General features: G+C 54.2%; 1 protein-coding gene across 1 annotated transcript in view; it reads left to right on the top strand.

Moving 5' to 3' along the window:
- The window catches only part of CFAP99 (cilia and flagella associated protein 99), a gene marked incomplete at both ends in the record, with an annotated part of 32,845 nt that extends 8,839 nt beyond the window's left edge, over positions 1-24,006 (top strand). Inside the window, 16 exons of the mRNA XM_080697295.1 lie at positions 1,048-1,142; positions 2,696-2,808; positions 4,156-4,333; positions 5,268-5,348; positions 5,444-5,518; positions 7,790-7,861; positions 8,019-8,107; positions 10,728-10,932; positions 14,436-14,577; positions 14,818-14,969; positions 15,439-15,644; positions 18,236-18,389; positions 18,477-18,609; positions 18,899-19,048; positions 23,844-23,847; positions 23,949-24,006. Of these exons, the coding sequence (XP_080553421.1) occupies positions 1,048-1,142; positions 2,696-2,808; positions 4,156-4,333; positions 5,268-5,348; positions 5,444-5,518; positions 7,790-7,861; positions 8,019-8,107; positions 10,728-10,932; positions 14,436-14,577; positions 14,818-14,969; positions 15,439-15,644; positions 18,236-18,389; positions 18,477-18,609; positions 18,899-19,048; positions 23,844-23,847; positions 23,949-24,006 (1,907 nt within the window). The remainder of the gene's footprint in view (positions 1-1,047; positions 1,143-2,695; positions 2,809-4,155; positions 4,334-5,267; positions 5,349-5,443; positions 5,519-7,789; positions 7,862-8,018; positions 8,108-10,727; positions 10,933-14,435; positions 14,578-14,817; positions 14,970-15,438; positions 15,645-18,235; positions 18,390-18,476; positions 18,610-18,898; positions 19,049-23,843; positions 23,848-23,948) is intronic.
- Positions 24,007-27,419: the final 3,413 nt, after the last annotated feature.

The raw sequence follows: 27,419 nt of genomic DNA, 5'->3' as shown, positions 1-27,419 counted from the left end.
AACTAGCCAAGCATGGTGGCACACACCTGTAATCCCAGTACTTGTGAGGCAGAGGCAGGAGGATGGCAGATTTGAAGCCAGTCTCAGCCTCAGCAACTTGACAAGGCGGTTAGTAACTTAGTGAGACGCTGTTTCAAAGACTAAATAGGCCAGGTGTAAAGGTGCACACCTGTAATCCCAGTACTTGGGAGGCTGAGGCAGGAGGATGGCAGGTTCAGAGCCAGCCTCAGCAACATAGCGAGACTCTCAGTGACCTAGCAGGACGGACCCTGTTTGAAAATAAAAATTAAAAAAGGCTGGGGTTGTTTCTCAGAGGTAGAATGTTCCTGGGTTCAATCCCAAATACCAGAAACAAAACACAACTGCCCAGTGTCCAGGACCTGAGGCCCATGTTTGTATTGTCTGTAGGGTGTGTTCCTTTTTCATTTTCTTTTGCCTTTCTTTCCTTCTTTCTTTCTTTCTTTCTTTTTTTCCTTTTTTTTTCCCTTTTTTTTTTTTTTGCTGAGTATTGAACCCAGGGGTGTTCTACCTCCGAGTTACATGCCCTACACCAATTTTACTTATTTTTTATTTCTTTTAATTTTTTAATATTTTTGGTGGTACTGGGGTTCCTGGAAGCCCTTCTACCTCCAGGCTACACTCCCAGACCTATTTTATTTTTGGAAACAGGGTCTCTTAAGCCAGCGCGGCTGGCTTCAAACCGCATGATCCTCCTGTCTCTGCCTCCCAAGCGCGGGGATTACAAGCGTGCGCCACCACGCCCGGCTACTTATTTTTTTATTTTGAAACAGGGTCTCACTAAGTTGCTAAGGCTGGTCTCGAACCTACCATCCTCCTGTCTCAGCCTCCCAAGTACTAGGATTACAAGCATGTACCACCATGCCTGGGTTTTCCTTTTCACTTGGGCACCAGCACTGTGCCCTGGCGGGGTAGAGGCCTTTGGTGGGGGGAGAAACCCTCTGCCAGATGCTCCCAGGGCCAGACCGCCCCCAGGTGAAAGGTCAGAGGCTCTGTGGGACTGGCTTCCTCGTGTGCGCTCTTTCCCAGTGCTCTGCTACCTGGCCACCTTCCAGCTAGACGAGCTCGGCTTCCAGCTCTTCTGCAGCATCATCAAGTCCCAGCCCCCCAGCAAGGCCTGCAAGGTGAGCCCCAGGGTGCTCCCCTGCCCTTCATCCTCCTGGTTCATTTTAACGAGGGAAGCTCGGGGGGGGGGGGTGTCGTTCAATAGACACCCTCTCCTGGGGAGAATGGACTCTGTCCCCAGGGAAATTTGGTTCAGAGCCAGATAGGGTGCACAGGCCTGCAATCCCAGTACCTGGGGGGCCGAGACGGGCATGCAGGCTCGAGGCCACCCCCAGAAACTTAGTGAGGCCCTGTACAACCCTGTTTCCAAATAAAAATTAAAATAGCACTGGGGGTGCAGCTCAGAGGTAGGATGCCCCTGGGTTCAATCCCCAGTAGCACATATATAAAGTATTAGTTCTGTTCCTGACATCTCAGAAGGTGGCGACTTGCGATTGCAGTAGTGTGGGAGTCACTGCCTGGCAGCTGGCAGGGCCTCTGGAACTTTCTGGAGTCTGCCCTGCCTGTGTGTGGAACCTGGACTCCGCGGCCGGCTGGCCGGCTGCTCAGCTCTAGGCTGGCCTGGGCTTCCTCTACCCTTCAAACTCTAATAGCGCTCCTTTCACAGAGGCGGGCAAAAGCCCTGGAAGGGCCCCACTGCTGCGGAGCGGAGGGAGCAAGGGGCTGAGAGGGGGCAGGAGACTGGGGACTAGGTGGCTGGGGTGGTGACCACGCAGCAGAGGCTCCAGGGACCAGAGGTCCTGCCTGGGCCCAGTCTTGCCCGCCACCCTCCCTAGGTCAGCTTGTCACTTCCCAGCCACCTCCAAAATACACGACCTGCTCCTGTGCCCTGGGGGACCTATCTAGGGCACCAGATGTCCTGTGTCACCAGCAAGCTGGGGGCCTGTGTGTGGGCCCTGGCTGCCTGCTGGCTGGACTTCAGGCGCTGGTATCGAGTGGTCTGCAGTGGCCACTCATCAAGACAAGGCCCTGTGAGCTGGGGTGTGGTCACCTCTTCACACCCTCCAGGGAGCAGGTCCCAGGAGTAGTGGGCATGGCTGCCCCCTGGGCCTGGGCTGGGGCCTGGCTCTCTGGCAGCAGTGCAGAGGGCTGCCTGCAGTCCTGCCTATGCAAAGGAGCCTTCCAGCACCCCGAGGTGGCTCCACCAGGGAAGCTAAACCAGTCCTGTGCTTTCTGGACCCAACGCTGTTAGACTTGGGACCCTGGGCTTCAGAACAGCCTGCAGGAACCCACTGCCCTCCAAGGACAGGTCCCTGCTCGGCCCCTGCCAGGAAACACAGCCTCAATTCCATAGCCGGGCCAGCCACCCACTGCCAAGGGCAGGGTGCAGTCGGGGGCTCCCCAGGCCTCCCTGGCAGTGCCCTGAGGGGTGTGTGCAGAGACTAGCACAATTCCACAACTCCACTCCGGAATCCCAGAACACAGCAGAGGTCAGGAGGCAGGCAGCCCACGTGTGGGTGTGGGGTCCTCCAGGTGCCCCCCTGGCAAGGACATGCCCTGCCGGGCTGGCGGGTGAGCAGGGGTGGAGCCCCCGGGGGTCTATGTCAGGACAAGGGACAGTACTGAGGGCACAGCCCCCAGCTTCCTGCCCTGCTCACGCACCCTCCCCCAGTTCCTCAGGTTTTTCTTCAACCCCTTGAACCTCTGCTCGTGGATCAGGGACGAGTGGAGCCTCCTCTACGAGACAGCCCACGTGAAGGAGAACTGGATTGACCCCCTGCTGAGGTGGGCGGCCAGGCAGTAACAGGCCCCATGGCACCCCACCCCACGCCTCCTTGAGGGTAGAAAGCGCTCTGTGGGGAGTGGGAGGCTCAGAGGAGCCCGCAGCCTGGGAGGGAGAGCAGGGCGTGACCCCGCTGCAGCCTGGGCCATCCTGGCCAGGGCAGCTCATGGCCAGCGGGGCCAGCGGCCAGAGGTCAGATGGCAGGAATCAGCCCTGCTGTGGAGCAGGCTCTCTGGAGATCCCGGCTCTGCTCAGCTCCTGTTGCCTTCAAGAATCTTCCAGGGCCCCACTCCCAGGCCTGTCACCCCAAAGCTGGCCTGGCCACCCTTCTTTGCACCCCAGTGGGTCTTGGGCAAACTCGGGCAGGCCAGGCCCTGTGGGAGGGTGTCCATACTGCTGCTCACCCCGGCCTTCCGTCACCATGGCGGGGGCCCTGGGACCAAGGCCATCCTGGCCACCTCCCCTCTGAAAGGGTTTGGGGGACCCCTTGTCTTCCTGGCTAGACACCCTCGTGCCAGCTGTGTGAGGGAGGCCTGGCCACAGTGGGGTCCCGGAGCTCAGCAGCAGCTGGTTCCTGCTGTTGTCCATCGGAATAAGCCGCCAAGAGAATGGAGTAGTGTGCCCATGCTGTTGCCCACCCGCCACGCGCCTCCTGCCCCTCTCCCCACCTGCCCTGGGGCTGGGGGCGCCTCCCCTCTCCCTGTGGCCCTGCTTCTCAGACTGAGGCAGGAGCTATTTGAAGCCACACTTCCATCTGCTCCCAGGAAGCCCAGCAGGAGGGGCATGACAGGCTGGTGACAGCAGGCTGTGCCATGGGTGTGGGGCATGGAGAGGGGAATCCCAGACCTCAGGGTGGCCCTCCAGACTCTTCCCATGCCCCCTCCAGCAGACTTCCCCCAAGGCTGCACCAGGCAGCTGGTGCCCTGCAGGGCACATGCTCCCCCAGCTCCCGCAGCTCCCTTCACCTGCGGCCAATGGTGGAGCTCCGGAACATTCCTTCCCACCTCCCCCTCCCGCTCCTGACTTCCTCCATCTGTGCCATCTGCTCCGGCCTAGATTAGCTTTCTGTCCCGGCTGCTGCTTGTCCTCAGAGCCTGGGTGCGGTGGCAGGGAAGGCCCCGGTCCCAGCTCCCACTTGCTGGCCCCTCCAGACTCAGTTTCCTCCTCTGGGGGTGCGGTTGGACCATGTCCACAAGTAGTAGTCACCCCCGAAGAAGAATGGGACTGACCCCATTAGTCCCTTGCCCCGAGGAGGACCCAGGCGCGTGGGGTCCCCTGCTTCCAAGGGCCAGTCCTTACTGACCTGCTTAGGAAGTGACCCAAGAGGTTGTTCCTCCCTTGCCTTCAAGGTGGCAGCCCGAGGTCCAGGAGCTGATCGACCGGCTGGAGGGAGTGCCAGCCGCTCAAACCCCTCCCTCCAGGGCCAAGGGGAAGGTCACAGAGCCCAAGGAGTTCAACCTGACTGTGCCGAGGCCCCGGGCCATCCCAGTGCCTGAGCCCGTCTCCACAGTGGCCAAGCCAAGACCGGTGAGTTGGGCTTGTGGGGTGAACACAGTTTTATGCTACATAAAACTGTATGGGCCTGTGCGGGCTGGTGGGGGCAGGGCTCTTCCTGGCCAAGGATGCTCTGGACCAGACCAGGATCCCCAGCCCGCAGGGAGGGAAGTGCTGACCCGCAGCCCACCACCCCTGCTGGGTCCTTAGCAGGTGCTGGGAGCTGCTGGGCCAGGGCTCTGGCCACCTGGAGTCAGAGCTTGGAGTCCACTTTTGCCCCGGGTGCCACAGGCCATCCCTCCCCATCAGATGGCACACACACAGATCACACTACACCTCTCCCGGCCACGGCAGTGACAGGTGTCTGTGTGAGTCGCCGTTCCCATCCCCACCTCCAGACTACTGCACATCTGTCCCACTTGCCAAGGGCCTCTTCATCTCCCCCTCTGCCTCCCTGGCGTAGCAGTCAGGATGCTCTGAACTACAAGTAATGGAAAATGCAGTTCAGACTGGCCTACACAATCGGCCACTTGCAGGCTAACTCAAGACTGAAGTAGGATAGGCATCAGGCGATCAGGGTTCCAGCTATCCCTGTGACTCTCCAGCCTAGTCCCCTCTGTAAGTTGACTTTATCTTTGAGCTAACATCCATCTAGGGAGCTGGACGCCTCCCTCTTGCTCCTTCTGCCCATGCCATCTCATCCAGCCCAAGCCAGTGTCCTCACACTGCTGGCCGCGACCTCCCTCTGCCCACCCAGCCCCAAGCTCAGCTCCATACCCAGGATCCACTCTCCATGCCCAATGGGGCTCTGATGCCCAGCAGCACTGGTTCCAGTCACTGTCCACTCTCCCGTCGACTGGGCCACCCGCCCCTTCTCTCTCACACTGGCCACGCCGGCCCTGGCACTTCAGGACCCGTTCACATCACTGCTGCTGCTGAGCACAGGTGCCCGGCCCGCTCTTCACAGATCCCACGGAGCACCTACGCGGAGCCCAAGGAGCAGCAGCTGCTGCAGCTGATCAAGCGATACAACCGCCGCAAAGCCGAGGTGGCCACGGGCACCTCCTGAGGGGAGGAGGTGGGCGGCCCCGGGCAGGCGGCTGGTTGCTGCAGGTGGGCAGGAGCCACTTGATGTCATAACAGGAGCTGCTGCTGAGAGCCAACATGGAGGAGCTGCGGTGCGCCATGCCCCGGTCACGCAGGGAGCCGCCAGAGCAGGTAGCTCTGGGCCCAAGGCCAGGTGCATGGTGGTGCTTTTCATGTCATAAAAAGTTCTTCCTGAGCCGGGCGTGGTGGCGCACGCTTCTAATCCCAGCCTTAGGGAGGCTGAGACAGGAGGATCACAGTTCACAGCCAGCCTCAGCTTAGTGAGGCCCTTTCCAACTCAGTGAGACCATTTCAAAATAAAGATTAAAAAATAGGGCTGAGCTAGCAGGGCATGGTAGCACACTCTTGTAATCCCCGTGCTTGGGAGGCTGAGACAGGAGGATCACACAGGTTCAAAGCCAGCCTTAGTGAGGCTCTCAGCAATTTAGCGAGACCCTGTTTCCAAATAAAGTATAAAATAGGTCTGGGAGTATAGCCTGGAGGTAGAAAGCCTCTAGGTTCCAACCCAGTACCACGAAAAAAAAAAAAAATAGGGCTGAGCTGGGCGTGGTGGCGCACGCTTGTAATCCCTGTGCTTGGGAGGCAGAGACAGGAGGATCAAGCAAGTTCGAAGCCAGCTGCGCTGGCTTAAAAGACCCTGTTTCCAAATTTAAAAAAAAAAAAAAAAAAAAAAAATATATATATATATATATATATATATATATATATATATAGTAGGTCTGGGAGTGTAGTCCAGAGATAGAAGGGTTTCCAGGAACCCCAGTACCGCAAAAAAAAAAAAAAAAAAAAAAAAATAGGGCTGGAGGTATAGCTCGGAGGTAGAATGCCCCTGGGTTCCATCCCCAGTACTGCAAAAGATAAAAAAATAAAAAAAATAGCTGGGCATGGTGGCGCATGCTTGTAATCCCCGCACTTGGGAGGCAGAGACAGGAGGATCGTGCAGGTTCGAAGCCAGCCGTGCGTGCTGGCTTAGGAGACCCTGTTTCCAAATAAAAATATAAAAATAGGTCTGGGAGTGTAGCCTGGAGGTAGAAGGGCTTCCAGGAACCCCAGTACCACCAAAAATAAATAAATAAATAAATAAATAAAATAGCCGAGCGTGGTGGCGCACGCTTGTAATCCCTGCGCTTGGGAGGCAGAGACAGGAGGATCGTGCTGGTTTGAAGCCAGCCCCGCTGTTTTAAGAGACCCTGTTTCCAAAAATAAAAACGTATAAATAGGTATAGGAGTGTAGCCCGGAGGTAGAAGGGCTTTCAGGAACCCCAGTACCACCAAAATAATAATAATAATAATAAATAATAATAAATAATAATAAAAATAGGCTGGGCGTGATGGCGCACGCTTGTAATCCCTGCACTTGGGAGGCGGAGACAGGAGGATTGTGCTGGTTCGAAGCCAGCCACGCTGTCTTAAGAGACCCTGTTTCCAAATAAAAAAGTATAAAAATAGGTCTGGGAGTGTAGCCCGGAGGTAGAAGGGCTTCCAGGAACCCCAGTACCACACACAAAAAAAGAAAAAAAATTAGAAAATAGGGAAATAGCTGGGCGTGGTGGTGCACGCTTATAATCCCCACGCTTGGGAGGTGGAGACAGGATAGCGCAGGTTCGAAGCCAGCCTCGCTGGCTTAAGAGACCCTGTTTCCAAATAAAAATATAAAATAGGTGCCTGGGAGTGTAGCCCGGAGGTAGAAGGGTTTCCAGGAACCCCGGTACCACAAAAGAAAGAAAGAAAAAGAAAGAAAGAAAGAAAGAAAGAAAGAAAGAAAGAAAGAAAGAAAGAAAGAAAGAAAATAGGGAAATAGGGCTGGGGATGTAGCTCAGAAGTAGTATGGTCCTGGGTTCAACCCCTAGTACCACAAAGAAGGAAGGAAGGTTGGTGGGTGGTTCTCTGCGATGGCCCACCGCCTGGGTGGAAGCATCATCACAAGGCGGCCACTCCCCAGCAGCCAGGCAACCTGAGCCTGCACCGCAGAGCAGCAGGCCTGGGGTGTGGGTCCACCTTTTACCAGCTGTCCCTTCCTTTGTGGTGCCCTGTCAGTGGGTGGCAGGAGGTGGGGCAGGGACAGAGACTCAGGAAAGCCCCCAGGAAAGGGCCTGGGTCAGCAAGATGTCAGCCCTTGGGGTAGCTGAAGAGAGGGATGCTGAGCCCTATGGCCAACCACTTAGTCCGAGGACAACTGTCCCCTGGCCAGAGTTCCTGTACCACTTTTACTACCATTTGGGTGGGCTGGCATCCCAGCCGGGCACTGAAGGATCCTGGAGGACAGAGGTGCTGCTCCAGGGGCACTTTGATGCAAGCTAGAGCCAGGCAGCAGGGGCAGACTCCAGGGAACTGGGCCGGTGCCCTCCCAGGTGCCAGGCGGCCTCTGCCTCACATCTGCAGGACCCCAAGAAGATGCTGCTGCTTCAATCCCTACCTCGCATACGAAAGACGCCAAAGCTGACCTTCTTCAAGGTGAGGGGCACTCCTAGCCAGCCACACCTATCTAGTCGGCCCCTAGGGGCTCTGAGAGTGGCCATGGGCTCCAAGGGCCCCAAGGTGACCCTGCCCAGAAGCTGGGGAGCGCAGGATGGAGAGCAGATACTGCTCCTGAGCCGCTCTCCTCCCCCAGCCTGACAACACCCCAGTCAAGCTGAACACAGCCGCCATCCTGCGGGAAGGGGCCCTGTACCGGCGGCAGGTGGAGAAGGAGCTGCAGAGGTGAGGAGTGGGGCTGTGGCCGGAGAAGGAGCTGCAGAGGTGAGGAGTGGGGCTGTAGCCCCTCTCCTGGCCCTCTGCCCACTTTCCGGGGCATCGCCCCTGGGAAACAGGAGAAGGGACTGGTGACACGGCTCAGCACTGGTGCGGGTTCTGAGGACATCAGTTTCTCCTGCTCTCACTTTTTTTTTGCTGTACTGAGGATGGAACCCAGGGGCATTCTACCTCTGAGCTACACCCCCAGCCCTATTTTTTATTCTATATTTTGAAACAGGGTCTCACTGAGTTGCAGAGGGCCTCATTAAGTAGCTGAGGCTGGCCACGAACCACGATCCTTCTATCTCAGCCTCCCAAATGCTGGGATTTACAAGCGTGCGCCACCATGCCCAGCTCAAATCCCACTTCTGACACTAATCTGTGCCGTGTGTGTGTGTGTGTGTGTGTGTGTGTGTGTGTGCCTGTATTGTGTTACTTTGTGTGTGTGTGTCTGTGTTACTGGGGACTGAACCCAGGGACATGCTACCTCTGAGCTACATCCCCAGTCCTATGTATGTATGTATGTATGTATGTATGTATGTATGTATGTATTTACTTATTTACTGTACTAGGATGGAACCAGGGGGGCATTATACCTCTGAGCTATACCCCAGCCCAAACTTATTTTTCCAATTTTGAAACAGGTCTCACTAAGTAGCTGAGGTTGGCCACAAGCCTGCGATCCTCCTGTCTCAGCCTCCCAAGTGCTGGATTACAGGTGTGGCCACAGCGTCCTACTGGCACATTCATTTTTATTTTTTGGTCCTAGGAATTGAACCCAGGGGTGTCTACCTCTGAGCTACACCCCAGCCCTATTTTAGTCCAAAACAGGGTCTAGCTAAATTACTGTATGCTGGCCTTGAGCCTAAGATCCTCCTGTCTTAGCCTCCCAGTACCTCCCAGTCACAGTGACTGGTTTAAGTGTGGGTTTTTTTTTTTTTTTTTTTTTTTTTGTACCTGGGATTGAACTCAGAGGGTGTACCTATTTTTTATTTTTATTTTTAAACATTGCCTCACTAGGTTGATGAGAGTCTCACTACTTGCTGAGGCTTTCCTTGAACCTTGGGTCCTCCTGTCTCAGCCTCCCAAGTACTAGGATTACAAACTTGCCCCACAAAGCCCAGCTCTTACATGTCTTTCTCTGTGCCAAGGAGTTGACTGTTGACTGGCCTAGGTAGCTTCCAATAGAGCTGATCATCAGAATGTCCAAGGATCTGAGGGTGAGCGAGGGAGGAACGAGGACTGACTGCAGAGTTGATCATCAATGGCCAGCGATTTATTTATTTATTTTTCTACTGAGGATTGTTTTTGTTTTTTGGTGGTACTGGGGTTCCTGGAAGCCCTTCTACATCCGGGCTACACTCCCAGACCTATTTTTTATATATATTTTTTGAAACAGGGTCTCTTATGCCAGTGCGGCTGGCTTCGAACCTGCACGATCCTCCTGTCTCAGGAGGAGCGAGGGCTGGGAGGAGCGAGGGCTAACTGCAGAGTTGATCATCAATGGCCAGCGATTTATTTATTTATTTTTCTACTGAGGATTGTTTTTGTTTTTTGGTGGTACTGGGGTTCCTGGAAGCCCTTCTACATCCGGGCTACACTCCCAGACCTATTTTTTATATATATTTTTTGAAACAGGGTCTCTTATGCCAGTGCGGCTGGCTTCGAACCTGCACGATCCTCCTGTCTCAGGAGGAGCGAGGGCTGGGAGGAGCGAGGGCTAACTGCAGAGTTGATCATCAATGGCCAGCGATTTATTTATTTATTTTTCTACTGAGGATTGTTTTTGTTTTTTGGTGGTACTGGGGTTCCTGGAAGCCCTTCTACATCCGGGCTACACTCCCAGACCTATTTTTTATATATTTTTTTTGAAACAGGGTCTCTTATGCCAGCGCGGCTGGCTTCGAACCTGCACGATCCTCCTGTCTCAGCCTCCCAAGTGGGGGATTATAAGTGTGCGCCACCACTCCCGGCTCTGGACAGTGATGTAAACATACCTATGAGCCTGGTGCAGTGTTGTACACCTATAATCCCAGTATCTGGGAGGCTAAGACAGGAGGGTCACAAGCTTAAGGTCAGTACCTCTCACACACACAAAGTTAGTATCATCGGAGCCAAGACCAGGCTGTGTCCTGCTGGGAGGGGCGAGGCCAGTAGGACCTGTCAGGCTCATGCCCATGATGTACAGAGATACCTCTGGCTCCGTGGGGGTAGAAGGAGACTTGGCAGATGCCACAGCCTCCCTTTGGTCACCACCTCCCGGGACCTTCCTGGCCCTTCCCATGGCCACCAGCCCCTGTGCAGTGCAGGTGAATCCTTCCATCTCTGAGCTGGACAGTTTGTGGGAGTTTAGGTGGCCAACCAGACAAATGTGTAGATGGGCAGACAGAGGGGCAGAGGGACAGTAGCCAGACAGTGGACACAGTCTGGTGGGCAGAGAAGGGTAGGCAAACCAGAGGCGGGGGAGGGGAGGGGCAGGTGTGGGCGGCTGGAGGGGTGAGGGAAGCTTGTGCCTGGGGCCACACCCCACCTGTGTCTTCCTGATCACAGGAGTGACCCCAAGCTGATCCTCTGCCCCCCTCCCCAGGGTTGATAGGCTCATAGATGGGGCCGGGGACTTCTCAGAGTTCTTTGAGTGGCAGAAGAAGGTGCTGGCAAAGGACCTGGAGGAGCAGCTGGCCGCCAGTGAATGCCGGCGGCTGCAGGGGAAACTCAGCCACGAGGAGGCCGCCCTGGCCCGGCAGAACCTCGTGCAGGAGAACAAGCAGAAGGCAGACCGGAAGAAAGAGGAGGTGATGCGCTGTGCGGGCCTGTGACCCTGGAGCCAGAGGCTGGGACCAGTGCCAGGGCCCGTCGTACTTCCTGTGCCAGCGTCTTGCAGGGCACTCCGTCCCAAGAGCCACAAGGTGGCCATGGCTTTCCTGTCCCCGCCTCAGCGGGCAAGGCTCAGAGGAGTGGACTGCCTCACCCGCCTCTCTGCTCCGCCGCCTCCCCACTCCCACAAGCCGGGGCCCTTGGTCTGTAGGTCCCTAGGTGACCATGAGGAAAGCCCTGAGGTTCTTGAGAAACACCTGGAAGGTGGACATGGTGCACGTGGCGTCTTCTCCTGCATGGGGCTTGTGGATGCACCGGGTACCACAGTGGAAGCGTCCAGCCCTGGCTCTTCCTCCAGCTAGGACAGGCTGTGTGTGTGGGGCTCCCACCTGTGTCCCCCAGAGAGCCGCTGCCTGCTAACGCAGCTCCCAGAGGAGGGTGAGCAGGAGCCGCGGGGCCAGCAGCTCTAGCCCAGCGCGCTGTCTCTCCTTACAGGTGTTCCTTGGAGAGCACAGAGGGCTTGCTCCAAGGTCACTATTTCTTTTTTCTTTTGCTACAGGGGCATTCTACCTCCAAGATACACCCCAGGCCTTTTCATTCATTATTTTTTATTTTTTGCGGTACTGGAGATAGAACCAGGGGCATTCGACCTCCTTCTCAGCTACACCCCCATCCTTATTTTTTCATTTATTATTATTATTATTATTATTATTATTATTATTAATTAGCGGGTCTGGGGATGGAACCCAGAGGCATTTGACCTCCGAGCTACACCCCCTGCCCAATTTTTTATTCTTTATTTTGAAACAGGGTCTCACTGAGTTGCAGAGGCTGGCCTGGAAGTGTGACCCTCGGGTCTCGGCCTGCCGAGTACTAGGATTCCAGGGTATGCCCCAAGCCCAGCCACCCCCTCTGCCTTCCTTCCTTTTATCATGATACTGAGGATGGAACTCAGAGGCATTCTACCAGCAAGCTACACTCCAGCCCTGTTTTATTTTTTATTTGGAAACAGGGTCCTGCTAAATTGCAGAGAACCAAGTACTGGAACGAGCCACCATACCTCAGTTTAGAAATCAATTTAAAAACAGCAAAATAATAAACACAAGGAAACAAAAGTCAATGAAATAAACCCTAGCAGGGTATTTTGGGGAAGTTTTTATTTGTTTTTGTTTTTGTGTGGTGCTAGCGATTGAACCCAGGGGCATTCTACCTCTGAGCCACACCCCCAGCCCTGTTTTTTATTCTTTATTTTAAAACAGGTCTCAGCCGGGCGTGGTGACTCACGCTTATAATCCCCGAGCTTGGGAGGTGGAGACAAGAGGATCACGCTGGTTCGAAGCCAGCCTCTCTGGCTTAAGAGCCCCTGTTTCCAAAAATATAAAAGCATAAAATAAGCCGGGCGTGTGGTGGTGCACGCTTGTAATCCCAGCATTCGGGAGGCTGAGACCGGAGGATCGTGGTTCGTGGACAGCCTCAGCTACTTAATGAGGCCCTCTGCAACTCAGTGAGACCTGGTTTCAAAATAAAGAATAAAAAATAGGGCAGGGGGTGTAGCTCGGAGGTCAAATGCCCTGGGTTCCATCCCCAGACCCGCAAAAAAAAAAAAAAAAAAAAAAAGTATAAAATATGGGAATGTAACCCGGAGGTAGAAGGGCTTCCAGGAACCCCAGTACCACCAAATAAATAAGCAAATAAATAAAATAAAACAGGGTCTCATTAAGTTGCAGTAGCCCTCACTAAGTAGTGAGGCTGGCTGTAAACCTGTGATCCTCCTGTCTTCAGTACTGGGATTACAAACACGCTCCACCATGTCCAGCTTGAAATAAAATTTTCAAATAAACCTTTTATGCCAAGCGTGGTGGCGCACATCTATAATCCTAATACTTGGGTGGCTAAGACAGGAGAACTGCAGGTTCATGACCAGTCTCAGCAACTTAGTGAGACCCTGTTTGGAAAATGAACTAAGCCTGGGGAGGCGGGTGTGGTGGTGCAGGCTTGTAATCCCAGCATTCAGGAGGCAGAGACTGGAGGATCAATTGAGGATCATGGTTTGTGGACAGCCTCAGCTACTTAGGCCCCTTGCAACTCAGTGAGACCCTGTTTCAAAAATAAAGAATGATGCCAGGCGTGGTGGCGCACGCTTGTAATCCCCGCGCTTGGGAGGCAGAGACAGGAGGATCGCGCTGGTTCAGAGCCAGCCATGCTGGCTTAAGAGACCCTGTTTCCAAATAAAAATACAAAATAGGTCTAGGAGTGTAGCCCGGAAGTAGAAGGGCTTCCAGGAACCCCAGTACCACCAAAATAATAATTAATAATAATAATAATAATAATAATAATAAGAAGAAGAAGAAGAAGAAGAATGCCAGGCGTGGTGGTGCACGCTTATAATCCCTGCGCTTTGGAGGCAGAAACAGGAGGATCGCGCAGGTTTGAAGCCAGCTGCACAGGCTTAAGAGACCCTGTTTCCAAAATTAAAAAATAGGTCTGGGAGTGTAGCCCGGAGGTAGAAGGGCTTCCAGGAACCCCAGTACCACCAAAATAATAATTAATAATAATAATAATAATAAGAAGAAGAAGAAGAAGAAGAAGAAGAATGCCAGGCGTGGTGGTGCACGCTTATAATCCCTGCGCTTTGGAGGCAGAAACAGGAGGATCGCGCAGGTTTGAAGCCAGCTGCACAGGCTTAAGAGACCCTGTTTCCAAAATTAAAAAATAGGTCTGGGAGTGTAGCCCGGAGGTAGAAGGGCTTCCAGGAACCCCAGTACCACCAAAATAATAATTAATAATAATAATAATAATAATAATAAGAAGAAGAAGAAGAAGAAGAAGAAGAATGCCAGACGTGGTGGTGCACGCTTATAATCCCTGCGCTTTGGAGGCAGAAACAGGAGGATCGCGCAGGTTTGAAGCCAGCTGCACAGGCTTAAGAGACCCTGTTTCCAAAATTAAAAAATAGGTCTGGGAGTGTAGCCCGGAGGTAGAAGGGCTTCCAGGAACCCCAGTACCACCAGAAAGAAAGAAAGAAAGAAAGATAGATAGATAGATAGATAGATAGATTAGAGCTGGGGGTGTCACTGAGAGGTAAAATGTTTCATCCCCAGTACCAAAAAAAAGAAGAAGAAGTAAGCCTGGGGTTATTATGAAATAGTTTGGAGGAAGAGTGCCCCTAGGTTCAATCCCCAGTACCAAAAAAAAAAAAAAAAATTTTTTTTTCAAAAAGGCTGCAAAGATACTACTGAATTGTGAATCTCTGGGTAGCTTGAAAGGTTAGAAATGCACCCCTCAAACCCCACCAGGGGGAAGGAGGGAAGAGGTTCAGCAGAACTTTCCCAGCGGGCCCAACTTGGAGGGGACCACTAAGAGCTGCCAGGGCTGGGGGGAAACAGGGCAAGAGCTGGTGCATCTCCCGGCCTGGGCTGCCGGGCAGAACAGGAGGGAAGGCAGCCTGGCCGTCACAGCCCTGGGTCCTCTGTCCAAGCAGATGGCGGAGCTAATGGCTCAGTGCGCGGAGAGGCGCCGCGAGGAGGCCAGGTCCATGAAGGAGCTGGTGGAGCAGGTGATGGAGGCCCAGAAGAATGTCAAGGTGGCTCAGATGAAGCTCCTGAAGGGCCGGCGGCAGATAGGTACACAAGGGCCTGGTCCGGAGGCCTGCCCAGTTCTGTCCCTTTCCCCACTGGCATCCTAGGCTGGCATCCTGCCCCGAGTGAGCCACTGTGGTCAGTGAGGGCCACTGCCTCTGGAGGGCAGGCTGGGGCCAGGTGGCCCCTTCCAGATGGCCACACCTGACCTGGGACCTGAAAAGGAACTCCTGGGTGGAGGTGTACCCTGCCTGGTGCCCCCTCAGCACCCGCTTGGTCCCCAAGTTCAGGAGGTGATAGAGGAGAGCCGGGAGCTGCTGCAGCACAGTGCAGAAGAGGCCAAGGAGGAGCAGAGGCGGCGCTGTGAGCTCATCTCCCAGCTGCGGGCACTGGAGACGCAGCCAGTGCGCAAGGGCAAGCTGGTGGACCTGACCCAGGTGAGGATGGCCCTGGAGCCAGCACCCTCAGGTCCAGAATCCCCACCCCAGCCAAATCCACTGGCCCCACAGGCACTTACCTTGCTACCAGCCTGGGCCTCGGAGCAAGAGACTCCCTCACCTCAACTGAGGACGGTGTGGAGGGCAGCGCAGGGCGCGCTCGGGTATGCAGTGCAGAGGTAGAGTGGAGTATTCAGCAGAGTGGGAGGTAGAGCAGGTCTCCTGGAAGGCCGCATACACAAGGAGGCAGTGAGGAGGGGGCGGGGTGCAGGGGAGCTGGCTTAGGGGCCTCCCTCCCCCGCAGGCCCGCGAGGGGCACACAGCTGAGTGGGCCAGTCAGACCCACACAGGGTGCAGGTTGCAGAGCGGTTTCCAGCTAGCTGGGAAGCATGTTTGGCGGGCAGAGCCGAAGCCCAAGCCCGGCCAGGCTGCACAGCTGCTAGCCCGGGCCCTCCCCGCTGCTTCTCAGACCCCTGGGTACGGCCTGGAAGGGGAGATGTCTATTGTGGAGCTTCGGGAGCGGCTGGCCCTGCTCAGAGAGACCCAGAGGTGCAAGGAGGAGGAGAAACGGGATCACATCATCCAGAGCAAGCGTGCGAAGAGCCAGGAGCTGCAGGACGCGGTGGAGCAGATCTCCTTGTGCCGGGCGGCCATGGGGAGGACGGCGGCCCTGAGGTGGGGACGAGGCCCGGCAAGGGCGGCAGCCTGCTGACTCAGTACCCCACGGGTCTCTGCAGCACCCACCACTCTCCTGCCAGGCAGGGCCCTTAGGGTGGCTCCTCACCCCTCCCATCTTAGTAGATGATTTTTACAGAATCATAGCAAATCGTGCAGCTACAATGCCTGTGACTTTGCACCTGGTTTATTTTTTTTTCTTCTTTTCTTTCTTTTTCTTTCTTTTTTCTTTTTTTGTGGTACTGGGGATTGAACCCAGGGGCATTCTACCTCCGAGCTACACTCCTAGCCCTATGTTTTATTCTTTATTTTGAAACAGGATCTCACTGAGTTGCAAAGGGCCTTAGTAGCTGAGGCTGTCCACGAACCGCGATCCTCCTGTCTCAGCCTGCGGAATGCTGGGATTACAAGCGTGCCCACCACGTCCGGCTGCCACCTAGGTTTTGGGTCCAGCCTCTTGCCATATGCGCTGCATCTAGCTAGCCAGCTGTCCTGCAGAGCCATTCGGAAAGTGTTTGCAGGCATCAGATGCTTCACTCCTGAACATTGCAGGTTGCATTTGCTAAAAAAAGAGTGCCCTACATAACCACAGCACCATGACATAACCAGGAAAGGTGACACAAATTCCAACACTGCCTAAATATCCTGTCTGCATTCATATCATCCCGAGACTGCTAAAGCTCATGTGTGTGTAAGTGTGTGTATGTGTGTGGTGCTGGGGGTTGAACCCCGAGGTAGTCTACCTGTGAGATATACCCCCAGTCCTTTTTATTTTTTGTTTTCAAACAGGGTCTTGCTAGGGTGCTGAGGCTGTCCTTTAACCTATGATCATCCCGCCTCAGCCTCCCAAGTATAGAGATTACAAGTGTGTGCCACCATGCTCGGCTTTTGCTAAAACATTTTGAAGGTTGTTTGCTATAACTTTTTTTTCTTTTCTTTATGGTACTGGGGATGGGACCCAGGGGCATTCTACCTCCCAGCTACATCCCCAACCCTATTTTTTTATTCTTTATTTTGAAACAGGGTCTCACTGAATTGCAAAGGGCCTCACTAAGTAGCTCAGGCTGGCTGTGAACCTCGCAAACCTTGATCCTCCTGTCTCAGCCTCCCAAATGCTGGGATTACAAGCATATACCACCGCTTTTTTCTTTTAAAAACCAGTATGTAGGTCACACTTATCTAGGTGTGTTTGTGTGCTTGCGTGCACACGCTCACACACACACACACATGCACACACACACACACACACACACACACACACACACCTTTTTGCTTATTTGCTTTGGAGATACGTGCTTGCTTTTCAGCCCTATGGCAACACAGTGGGCACAGGTAGGTATCCCCTAGCCACCCAGGGATGTAACAGCCTTTGGCTCTTGCTCTGATTACCCAGGAAGGGACACCTGTCCAGTGGCAGTGGCACTCAGACCTCTCACAGCAGAGCATACTGGGCGCAGGAGAAAGTGCCAGACAGGACTGGATGGGGTAGGATGCCGGGCAGGATGGAGTGAAGCTGGCCCCCAGGGTCCTCTCAGCCTCTGCTGCTCTGACTGTAGTCCAGACTGGAGACTTCTCGGGGAGGGCTGGCTGCCAGGCAGGCCCCAGAGTGGCACTCACTGTGGAAACCTCACCCACATCCCAGCTGCTGGCTTGGCCAAGTGCAGCCTGCTTAGCGGGTGCCTAAGGGCCCTGCCTGGCTAACAGCGTGCTGGGAGCCCAGGCCGGCACGCACCCACAGCAGCACTTCGTCAGGAGCATTTCCGTGTTCCGGACAGTCTGCCAGGAGCAGGGGCACATTCCCCATGCCCTGATGTGCAGTCACACCCCAGCGGGTGGGGAGGAGGATTATGGAAGGCCAGAAAGATGGCTTAGACGTGGGGAGTGTGCCAAGACACATCACAGAATTAGCAGTGGTCAAGCTGGGTGGTGGTGCATGCCTGCAATCCCAATACTTGAGAGGCTGAGACAGGAGGATTACAGGTTCAAAGCCAGATTCAGCAACTTAGTAAGATCCTATTTCAAAATAAAAACTAAAATAGTAGTCAGGTATGTGGCACAGGACTGTAATCCCAGTACTTGGGAGGCAGAGATAGGACTGCAGGTTCGGGGCCAGTCTCAGCTACTTCTTGAGGCGCTCCACAATTTAGTGAGATCCAGTTTTAAAATGAAGAATAAAAAATAGTGTGGGAGGTGTAGCTGGGAGGTAGAATGCCCCTGGGTTCCATCCCTAGTACCACAAAAAAAAAAAAAAGAAAAAAAAAAAAGCTGGGCAGTGGCGCATGCCTCTAATCCCAGTACTTGGGAGGCTGAGACAGGAGGATCACAGGCTCTGAGGACAGCCTCAGCTGCTTAGAGACTCTCGGCAACTTAGCGAGAACCTGTTTCATATAATTAAAAAGGGTTGGGGGCTCAGAGGAAGGGTACCCTCGGGGTTCATACCATAAAAAGCCAACGAAAGTGGAGAAGGGGAGGAAGGGAGGGAGTGCCGCGCAGGACACAGGGTGGGGGGCTGGCAGGACCCCCTCCCGGGCATGGCGGCCCCGCCCCGCCCCGGAGGCCCCCTCTCCCTGAGCCCGGGATGTCTCCGCCAGGTGGGAGAAGAAGAAGGCCCTGGCGGCGGGCGCGCCCTGCCAGGACGAGCGCGTGCTGGAGCTGCGGCGCAGGCTGGAGGAGCGCGCGGCCGAGCGCCGCCAGCGGGCCCCGCAGCAGGTGCCGCCGGCGTCCAGGGCTTGCCGCCCGCCCAGGGTGAGCCGGCGGGGGAGCCGGGCAGCGGGGCGGGGCGAGCCGGGCCCTTCTGCCTCCGACCTCCGCCCGCCCGCCCGCCCGCCGCAGGCGCAGCTGGAGGCGCAGCACTGGCTGGAGCTGGAGCGGAGCCGGGAGCGCAGGCTGCGGGCGCTGCAGAGCGGGGACCCGCGCCATCAGGAGGCCGCCGGAGCTGAGCGAGGGGAGCGGGCGCCCCGGCCGGGTGCGGAGGGGGCCCTTGCCGGGAATTAAACTTCAACTGGCGCCCTGCGTGCTTAGATGCTAAATCTGGCCGCCCCGTCCAGGCCCCAGCTGGCCTTCCCTGCCACCCACTCGGGCTACCCCTTTGCACTTGGAGGCCTGGAATCCCCACCCTCCATCTGGATCCAGCGTTTGCGCCTGGGAACCTAACACCGGGCGGTGGTTGCGAGTGTGGCAGGATCTGGAGCGCCATCTGTGGGCTGGCACCACCCACGCCTTACCTGGTCATCCTGGGCGATCCCGGGACCCAGAAACTCCCATTCCCACTCTGCACCGGTGCTCAGAGGTGACCTGCCCAGAGATGAAGGATCAGGAGCGACTTTATAGCGGCCTCCCTCCAGCATCACCTCAGGAGCCCCAAATCAGCAAGTGTGGGTCCGCTGCGGCACAGCTGGCCCAGGGTAAGTTGGTTGTGCTGGAGCTGGTGTGGCTTTGAGAAAGGCCGGGGAGTGAAGCGGCCAAGCCAGGAAAGCCGCCTTGAGTACAATGAGTGCCAGTTACACTGCTGTCCAGGAAAGAGAGAAGGCAGGCCAGGCCGGGAGGTGCAGAGCAGCGAGGGAGCGGCTGGAAACGCCCGTGGTAGCTGTTCTGGGGAGACCCCCCCCACACATCCTCCTTGGCCTGTAGAGGGATAGCACCTCCGGGGAAAGAGTGCTTTCACACCAGGAAGGGGACTTCTCAGCAGAAACAAGAAGAGAAGAAAGGCTCAGAATTCTAGTTGTACCAGACCCAGGACATTCCCACAGCCCCGGTTGGAAAGGGGAGGAATTCACATCTCTGTTTAGTGAATTAGAGCTGGGAGTAGATTGTATTTCATTTAAAGAAATAAAAGCAAATTCTCATGCATTCTGTATTGTATTATTCCAACCCATTCCACTTGATGTTGAAGGAATGTGTAGGTCCTGAGAGTCCCTGCGGAGCTTCGAGGCTTCGAAGGGATTTATCAGCGCCCATAACTGGCAAGCCAAAGGCAGGTGGACTTCAGGATGTGCCTGACCCAGGAGGTCTGCCTCCAGAGAACATGGAAGGAGCCGCGTCACCCGCCTGAATAGAACAAGCCAGTGTTAAGCCGGCTGGGGGGGGGGGCAGGTCTACTAGGTTGCCTGAAGCAAGCACTGCGAAAGGGGGAAACTGCCCCACACCTCTTAATGTGGCTCTGCGTGGAACAGAGAGCTGATGGGTGATGTTGATGGCAGCCTGCAAGGCCCCTCCCAGCCCCATCCTCCTGGACTGAGTGCCTGCTCAGAACTAGCTTGAGGGCACCTGGGGCTTCTGCTCCATACAGACTTGGGTGGGAGCAGGTCTAGGAGCCTTCCCTAAACTTACAGCACTGTGTGACAGCACTGTGTGGTGGACTGATGGCAGATGTCTCCCTGTATCCACACTCCTTGCCTTGTGACTTTATTGTGGGTTTTTTTTTGTTGTTGTTTTTTGTTTTGTTTTTGCGGGTATGGAGATGGAACCCAGGGGCATTCTACCTCTGAGCTACACCCCCTGCCCTATTTTTTATTCTTTATTTTGAAACTGGGTCTCACTAAGTTGCAGAGGGCCTCACTAAGTAGCTGAGGCTGTCCGTGAACCACGATGCTCCTGTCTCAGCCTCCCGAATGCTGGGATTACAAGCGTGCCCACCACGCCCGGCTCCCAGAGACCGTTCTTGACCATCCTACAGACCCCGGCACATGAGGCCAGACAGGACCAGGACCTTCTCCCTCCCACGCTGACTTGTAGATTCATGAGGAACATTGAACACCCATTGTTGAAAGTACTGAGTTTGAGCCAGCCATGATGGCTCACGCTTGTAACCCCAGCATTTGGGAGGCTGAGATGGGAGGACTGTGGTTCAAGGACAGCCTCAGCTACTACTTAGTGAGGCTCTTTGCAACTCAGTGAGACTCTGTTTCAAAATAAAGAAAAAACATGGCTGGGGGTGTAGATCAAAAGTAGAATACCCCTGAGTTCCATCCCCAATACCGAGAAAAAAAAAAGTACTGAGTTTGGAGTGGTTTGGCCCAAAGCATCAGCCAACTGACACTCTCAAGACCCCAGGGACTTCGCAAAGGGGCCTCCGCTCATGTCTGCATGGGACGTTAAGGGTCAAGCTTCCCCAGGAGGACGCCTGCCATAAGGCCCTGCTCTGGCTCTCAATGCTCCTTCTGGACAATCTGGGGAGTTGAGCAGGCTAGCCAGAGACACAAGCCGGCAGTGCCGGAGCCACACAAGGCTGGGGCTTGTTCTTTGGCGATCTGTACAATCTAGCCAGAGCTCCAGCAACTGGTGGGCTGCGTGGCCCTGGCTCCCATGTGTGGGTCTATGGGAGCACCCAGAGTCTCGTCTCCTCTCCACGCTGCTCAATTCCGAGCCCAAGGGAGAAGCTATTTGTGAGAAGCCGCTCAGTCAAGTGGGATTAGAGAAGACTGGAAGGCAGCTTTTGAGCCCGTAAGTGGTATTTCTGGTGTTTCTATTTTCAACATCACAACTTCAGTATATTAAAATTACAAATAGAAAATCCTAACTTTTCCTTAGGCTATGAAATGCAAATTACTAACCACCTTCTGTTTATAAAAGCTGGTCATTTTTAACTATTTTGATTAGTCATGTTATGGCCTCATTTATGAGCTGAAATTCCTTTAAACTTTTTTTTTTGTGTGTGTGTGTGGTACTGGGGATGGAACCCAGGGGCATGCTACCTCCGAGCTACACCCCCAGCCCTACTTTTTATTCTTTATTTTGAAACAGGGTCTCACTGAGTTGCAAGGGCCTCACTAAGTAGCTGAAGCTGGCTGCGAACCACGATCCTCCTGTCTCAGCCTCCCAAATGCTGGGATTACAAGTGTGCACCACCATGCCCGGCTATCAATATTATTTTTTTAAAAACTCAGTTACAGCCGGGCATGGTGGCACATGCTTAACTCTCAGCATTTGGGAGGCTGAGGATCACGGTTCACGGACAGCCTCAGCTACTTAGTGAGGCCCTCTGCAACTCAGTGAGAACCTATTTCAAAATAAAGAAAAAATAGGGCAGGGGGTGTAGTTCGGAGGGAGAATGCCCCTGGGTTTCATCCCCAGACCCACACACACAAAAAAACACCTAATTTATTTTTAGCATTTCAGTTGTCTGCTTCATCAAGTTTGTGTGTGTGTGTGTGTGTGTGTGTGTGTGTGTGTGTGTAGTACTGGGATGGAACCCAGAGGCTTTCTACCTCCAGGCTATCCTCCCAGACCTATTTTTTAATATTTCATTTGGAAACAGGGTCTCACTAAGTTGCTGAGAGCCTCACTAAGCAGCTGAGGCTGGCTTTGAACCTGTGCGATTGATTGTCCTGTCTCAGCCTCTCAAGTACTGGGATTATAAACATGCACCAACTACGCCCGGCTTCTATTTTTTTATTCTTTTTTTTTTTTTTTTTTTGGTGGTATTGGGGGTGGAACCCAGAGGCTTTCTACCTCCGGGCTATACTCCCAGACCTATTTTATATTTTACTTGGAAACAGGGTCTCACTAAGTTGCTGAGAGCCTCACTAAGTAGCTGAGGCTGGCTTCGAACCTGTGCGATCCTCCTGTCTCAGCCTCCCAAGCGCGGGAATTACAAGCGTGCGCCACCATGCCTGGCTTATTCTTTATTTTTTAAATGGCTTCACTAAGTTGTGGTGGGCCTCACAAAGTAGCTTAGGCTGGTCTCGAACCTACCAGCCTCCTTTCTCAGCCTCCCAAGTCCTAGGATTACAGGTGTACGCCACCACACCCAGCAAGTATTTAAATTGTCCTAGGTATATGTTTATATTTCTTCTGAACTTGTAAATTCTCTTTATCCCAACCATGACCACAACATTTAGAAAAATCTAATGCCTTTTAATTTTTTATTTTTTTGCAGTACTGGGGTGTGAACCTAGGGTCATTGTACTTCCGAGCTACATTCCCCAGCCCTATTTTTTATTCTTTTAATTTTGAAACAGGGTCTCACTGAGTTGAGAAGGGCCTCTTTGAGTAGCTGAGGCTGTCCGCAAACTGTGATCCTCTGGTGTCTGCCTCCCAAATGCTGGGATTACAAGAGTGCACCATCACACCTGGCCTAATGCCGTTTAATTAATTAATTTTTTTGTGGGTCTGTGGATGGAACCCAAAAGCATTCAACCTCCAAGCTACACCCCCTGCCCAATTTTTTATTCTTTATTTTGTAACAGGGTCTCACTGAGTTGTGGAGGGCCTCACTAAGTAGCAGAGGCTGTCTGCGAGCTGTGCTCCTCCGGTCTCAGCCTCCGAAATGCTGGGATCACAAGCGTGAGCCACCACGCCCGGCTGCCTTTTAATTTAAACAACTATCAAAATCACTCAAACACATCTTTTACATTAGGGTCAGATTTGCCTATAAAACAGTACCATGCCAAATTTTGTTACAATTACATAAGATATCAGACATCGTTCATAAACCCAGGTTAAAAAAAAATTGATGCTATGGTTTTGATTGTCATTCCCATGTGTGACTCAATCTTTGAGGTTAAAGACCTCCCTCTTATCCATCCCATGGCATTTATGGCATTTGAGGCAAATTCACATTTGTCTGAGGGTGACTAGGGACAGGAGATGATATCCATGGACAGAGAAGGTCTAGTGTTTTCAGGACAATAGGAACCAGGCAGGCTTTTTTTTTTTTTTCTTGTTTTTCATGCCCAATTCAGCTCAGGGACCAAAGCTCCGGAAAACCACTGATTCTGGTGTGTAGTGCCCCAGCGTGGCCTTGCACGCACCCATGCAGTACCCCCTTGAGACCTCCAACCTCCATTTTTCCTAGGAGGTAGGTACTATTTTTCCCACATAACAGGCAAAAGAACTGCTGAGACTAGCCTAAACAATGGAGTTGTTTTTCAAACGCAGGCAAGGTAGATCTAGGGACTGCACTCTGGACTCTTGGAGTTGCATGGGATGCCCCAGAGACCCCTGAGAGCTCCTGGCCTGTGCCTAGGGCATGGCCCTTTCCCAGGTCGTTCTTCCTCTCTGAACACACACTGCCCGCAAGACAGCTCGCACTCAGTAGGGGACGTCGCATCTGGGTTCTCCAAGACTGATTCCTGCCTCTGTTCACTCTGCTCCCCCATCCGAGTTCCTGCATACTTCCGGGGCAGGCTGTCTCTCGCCGCGCCTTTCCCCAGGCTGGAGGACACAAGTTCTCTTGTGAAACGCTCTTTTTCCTCCTAGTCCAGTGCGCAGCTCGGGATCGCCTCCCCCGGGGAGCCCTGTCAGACGTCCAGGCTGAGAGCCCTCCGGCTCCCGCGGAGGGGACGAGCTGTGCCCCCTGGGCAGGGAGGGTCCTTCGGTCCGGACCGACGCGCTCATCCAGGGCCCGGCGTCAGTCGTGTAGATCCCGGCCGGGTTTCCAGCTGAACATTCTTTGTGAAGAATGCTCTGGGGACATTCTTCACAAACGCCTCGTTAACAGGGAGGAAAACTGAGGTCCGGAGAGGGGCGCGGAATGGCCGGCAGGGACCAGCTTCCAGTTCTGAGCCTTCCGCCCGCCGCCCTCGGCCAGGGGCAGTGGCCCGGGGGCGGGGAGGCCCAGGCCTCGGCGCCCGCAGGCTCTGGAGGCCACGCCCCGGCCGCGCAGGCGCGTGGGGCCGGCGCGCGCCCGCTACGGACACAACTCCCGAGAGGCCTTGCGAGCGCGGCGGCGCTCTCGCGGGAAGTGGGGCCGCGGCGCCCGAGCGTGGGCGGGGCCGGAAGAAGGCACGTTTCAAAGTGGTAATAGTTGGTTTTCTCACCCAGTAGAATTGAAAGGACTCCGCCTTCGCTGGTAGGTGCAGGCGGCAGCGGCCAATGGGGACGCGAGGAGGGCGGGGCATGCCCGTGCGGAGCGGAAGTGGGTAGGTCTCAGGCGGTGGAGTCTTGCTTGAGCGGGTCTCCTTAGCAGCTTGCAGAGCGGCTTCCTCCGTCCAGCGAGTGTGCGGCGACGCCTGCCCGGCCAGATCGGCTCCAGGTGGGGCCGGGCTTCGCGGGAAGGGAGCGGCGAGGCGGGCCCGGGCAGACGTGGGGTGCGGGCGGCCTGCGGCCTGCAGAGGCCTCGGCGCCTTCCTGGCGCGGGTCGGGCCCGCCTGGGCCCCGCAGCCCCGGCCCGGCCTCCCCGGGGCCTCCGGCCAGCTCTGCGCGCTCCGCCCCGCCGTCCGCTCGCGTCCTGGATTCTGGTGCTGCGCGGGCGTCGGAGGTTGGGCGGCCTCTGCCTGGGGCTCGGCTCAGCCGGGCTAACCGGGCCGGAGCGCTTCGCTCGTGATCTAGGAGGGGAAACTGAGGCTCGGGCTCCGGGAGGAGTGCGCCCAAGGTCACTGGGGAGTCGGGGAAGGCGAACGGTTAAAGGGAAACGTGGGCAAGGGTTTTGTGTCCTGCTGAGGACGCCTCCTTTGTGTGCTTGAGCCGCCGCCCCGCCGCCGTGGGGTCTGCGAGTGTGTCGGGGCCCCCGGGCGTGTGGCGGGGTCTCTCCAAGCAGGGAGGGGACCCAGGAGGAGTGCGGGCCTGAGTAGGCCCTTCGTGTCTGGAAGCATTTCCTGGCCCCGCCGTGGCCTGGCGAAGGCGTGTGACCGAGGCCTGTGGGCCGGCCCTGCGCCGCGGCGGCCTCTCACCTCCCTGGCGCGCCTGTGCATTGGTACATGAAAACCAGCCAGCTTCCTAACACTCAAAACACCATTCCTCGTGAACACCACTTGTCCGTCTTTTGACCTGTCGAGGGAGGAGAGAAGAGGACCGAGCTTGGGCGGGCCGTTTTTTGTGGATGTTTTAGCGTTTGTTTTATTCTTGTCGGCGTGCAGTTTCCCCTGCGAGTTGTTTCTGCACCAACTTCTCGAGCCAGGCCTAGGGTCCCATCTCTGCACTGAAGTTGGGGGAGATCGAGGCCCAGAAAGGTGAGATGGTTTGCCCAAGGTCACACAACCAGCTGGCTGATGGCAGACTGAGTCTAACTCCTGATTGCAGGGGAATCTTTTGTTTTCCCTGGTGATTTGTGTTTTTTTTTGGGGGGGGGTACCCTTTTTTTTTTTTAAAGTAGCTTTATTTTATTTTATTTAGACATGATCTCTAAGTTGTCCAGGCTGGCTGGAAATTGCAAACTAACTGCCTCAGCCTCTCCAGTTGTTGGGATTACAGGCACCGAGGTGATTTATTTATAAATGGGATGGGTGGAGAGACAGTGGGTTTCTTTTTACCTGTGAGTTTGAGGTGAAATTGGGAGGTGTGAGTGCACTGACGTGGTGCTGTCGATTTTTGTATAGTTTGAACTTGAGCTTCTAGCTGTGATTCAGAAATCTTGCTTGAAGTGAGCCGTAGTGGTGCACGCCTGTAAGTCCAGTACTTGGAAGGCTGAGACAAGAGGATCACAGGTATGAGGATAACCTCAGTAATGTTTAGTGACCCTGTTGAAAGTAAAAGTAAAATAAGGCTGGGAGTAGAGCATCCCTAGGTTCAATCCCCAGTACTCCCACTCCCTCAATCTTGCTCTATCAACCTTTTCTTTTTCCTTTTTTGTGGCCCTGGGGATGGGACCCAGGGGCATTCTAACTTCAAGCTATACCCCCCCAGCCCCTCCCTTTTTTGGCAATACTGGGGTTGGAACCCAGGGACATTAATTTTATTTTATTTATTTTTTGTGGTGCTGGGGATGGAACCCAGAGGCTTTCTACCTTCAGGCTACACTCCCAGACCTATTTTCTATGTTATTTGGAAACAGGGTCTCGCTAAGTTGCTGAGAGCCTCACTAGGTAGCTGAGGCTGGATTCGGAACCTGTGCGATCCTCTTGTCTCAGCCTCCCAAGGGGATTACAAGCATGTGCCACCACGCCTGGGCTCAGGGGGATTTATTTTATTTTATTTATTTATTTTTAGTGGCACTGGGGATGGTGGAACCCTTCTCCGGGCTATACTCCCACACCTATTTTATAGTTTTATTTGGAAACAGGGTCTCTTAAGCCAGCAAGGCTGGTTTCAAACCAGTGCAATCCTCCTGTCTCTGCCTCCCAAGCGCTAGGATTACAAGTGTGCCCACCACGCCCGGCTTAGGGGCATTTATTTTAAAACAGTGTCTCACTGAGTTGCAAAGGGCCTCACTAAGTAGCTGAGTCTGTGTAAACTGCTATCCTCCTGTCTCAGCCTCCCGAATGCTGGGATTACAAGCGTGTGCCACCTTGCCTGGCTATGCTGAGCCTTTTTATTTTATTTTATAACACGATTTCACTGAGTTGTGGAGAGCCTCACTAAGTTGCTGAGGCTGGCTGTGAACCTGCGATCTTTCTGTCTCCCAAATACTGGGATTACAAGCATGATCTTAAGTTAGAATCTTTGTAAAGAGCTTTTACAAATACTGTTTTACTAATCATCTCCTGAAATTTTAATGCCACATGTATACTATATGTTTTTTTAACGTACTTTGTATATATTCGCTTTGTATGTAAAATTAGTCTTTTTGTCCTATTTGAGAATGCATTCATTCTCTGCTAAATTTCTCTTTGCTTAACTTTCTATTTGGGGTATAGAAGTGAGCAGGAAAGACAGTGCTGACTCCTGCAACTGAGGATATAGGAAATAAAAGAAAATCCTTGCAAAGCTGGGCGTACCAGACATGAACAGGTCTCTGATGCCAGGCGTGGTGGCCCACGCTTGTAATCTCGCACTTGGAAGGCCGGGTTGGGAGGGTAGCACATGTTCGAAGCCAGCCGCGCTGGCTTAAGAGACCTGTTTCTAAAAATAAAAATATAAAATAGGTTTGGGAGTGTAGCCCAGAGGTAGAAGGATTGC

This window comes from Muscardinus avellanarius (assembly GCF_963383645.1).
Source record: "Muscardinus avellanarius genome assembly, chromosome: 6".
In the NCBI taxonomy this organism is placed as follows: Eukaryota; Metazoa; Chordata; class Mammalia; order Rodentia; family Gliridae; genus Muscardinus; species Muscardinus avellanarius.
This window is presented reverse-complemented; position numbering and strand designations above follow the sequence as displayed.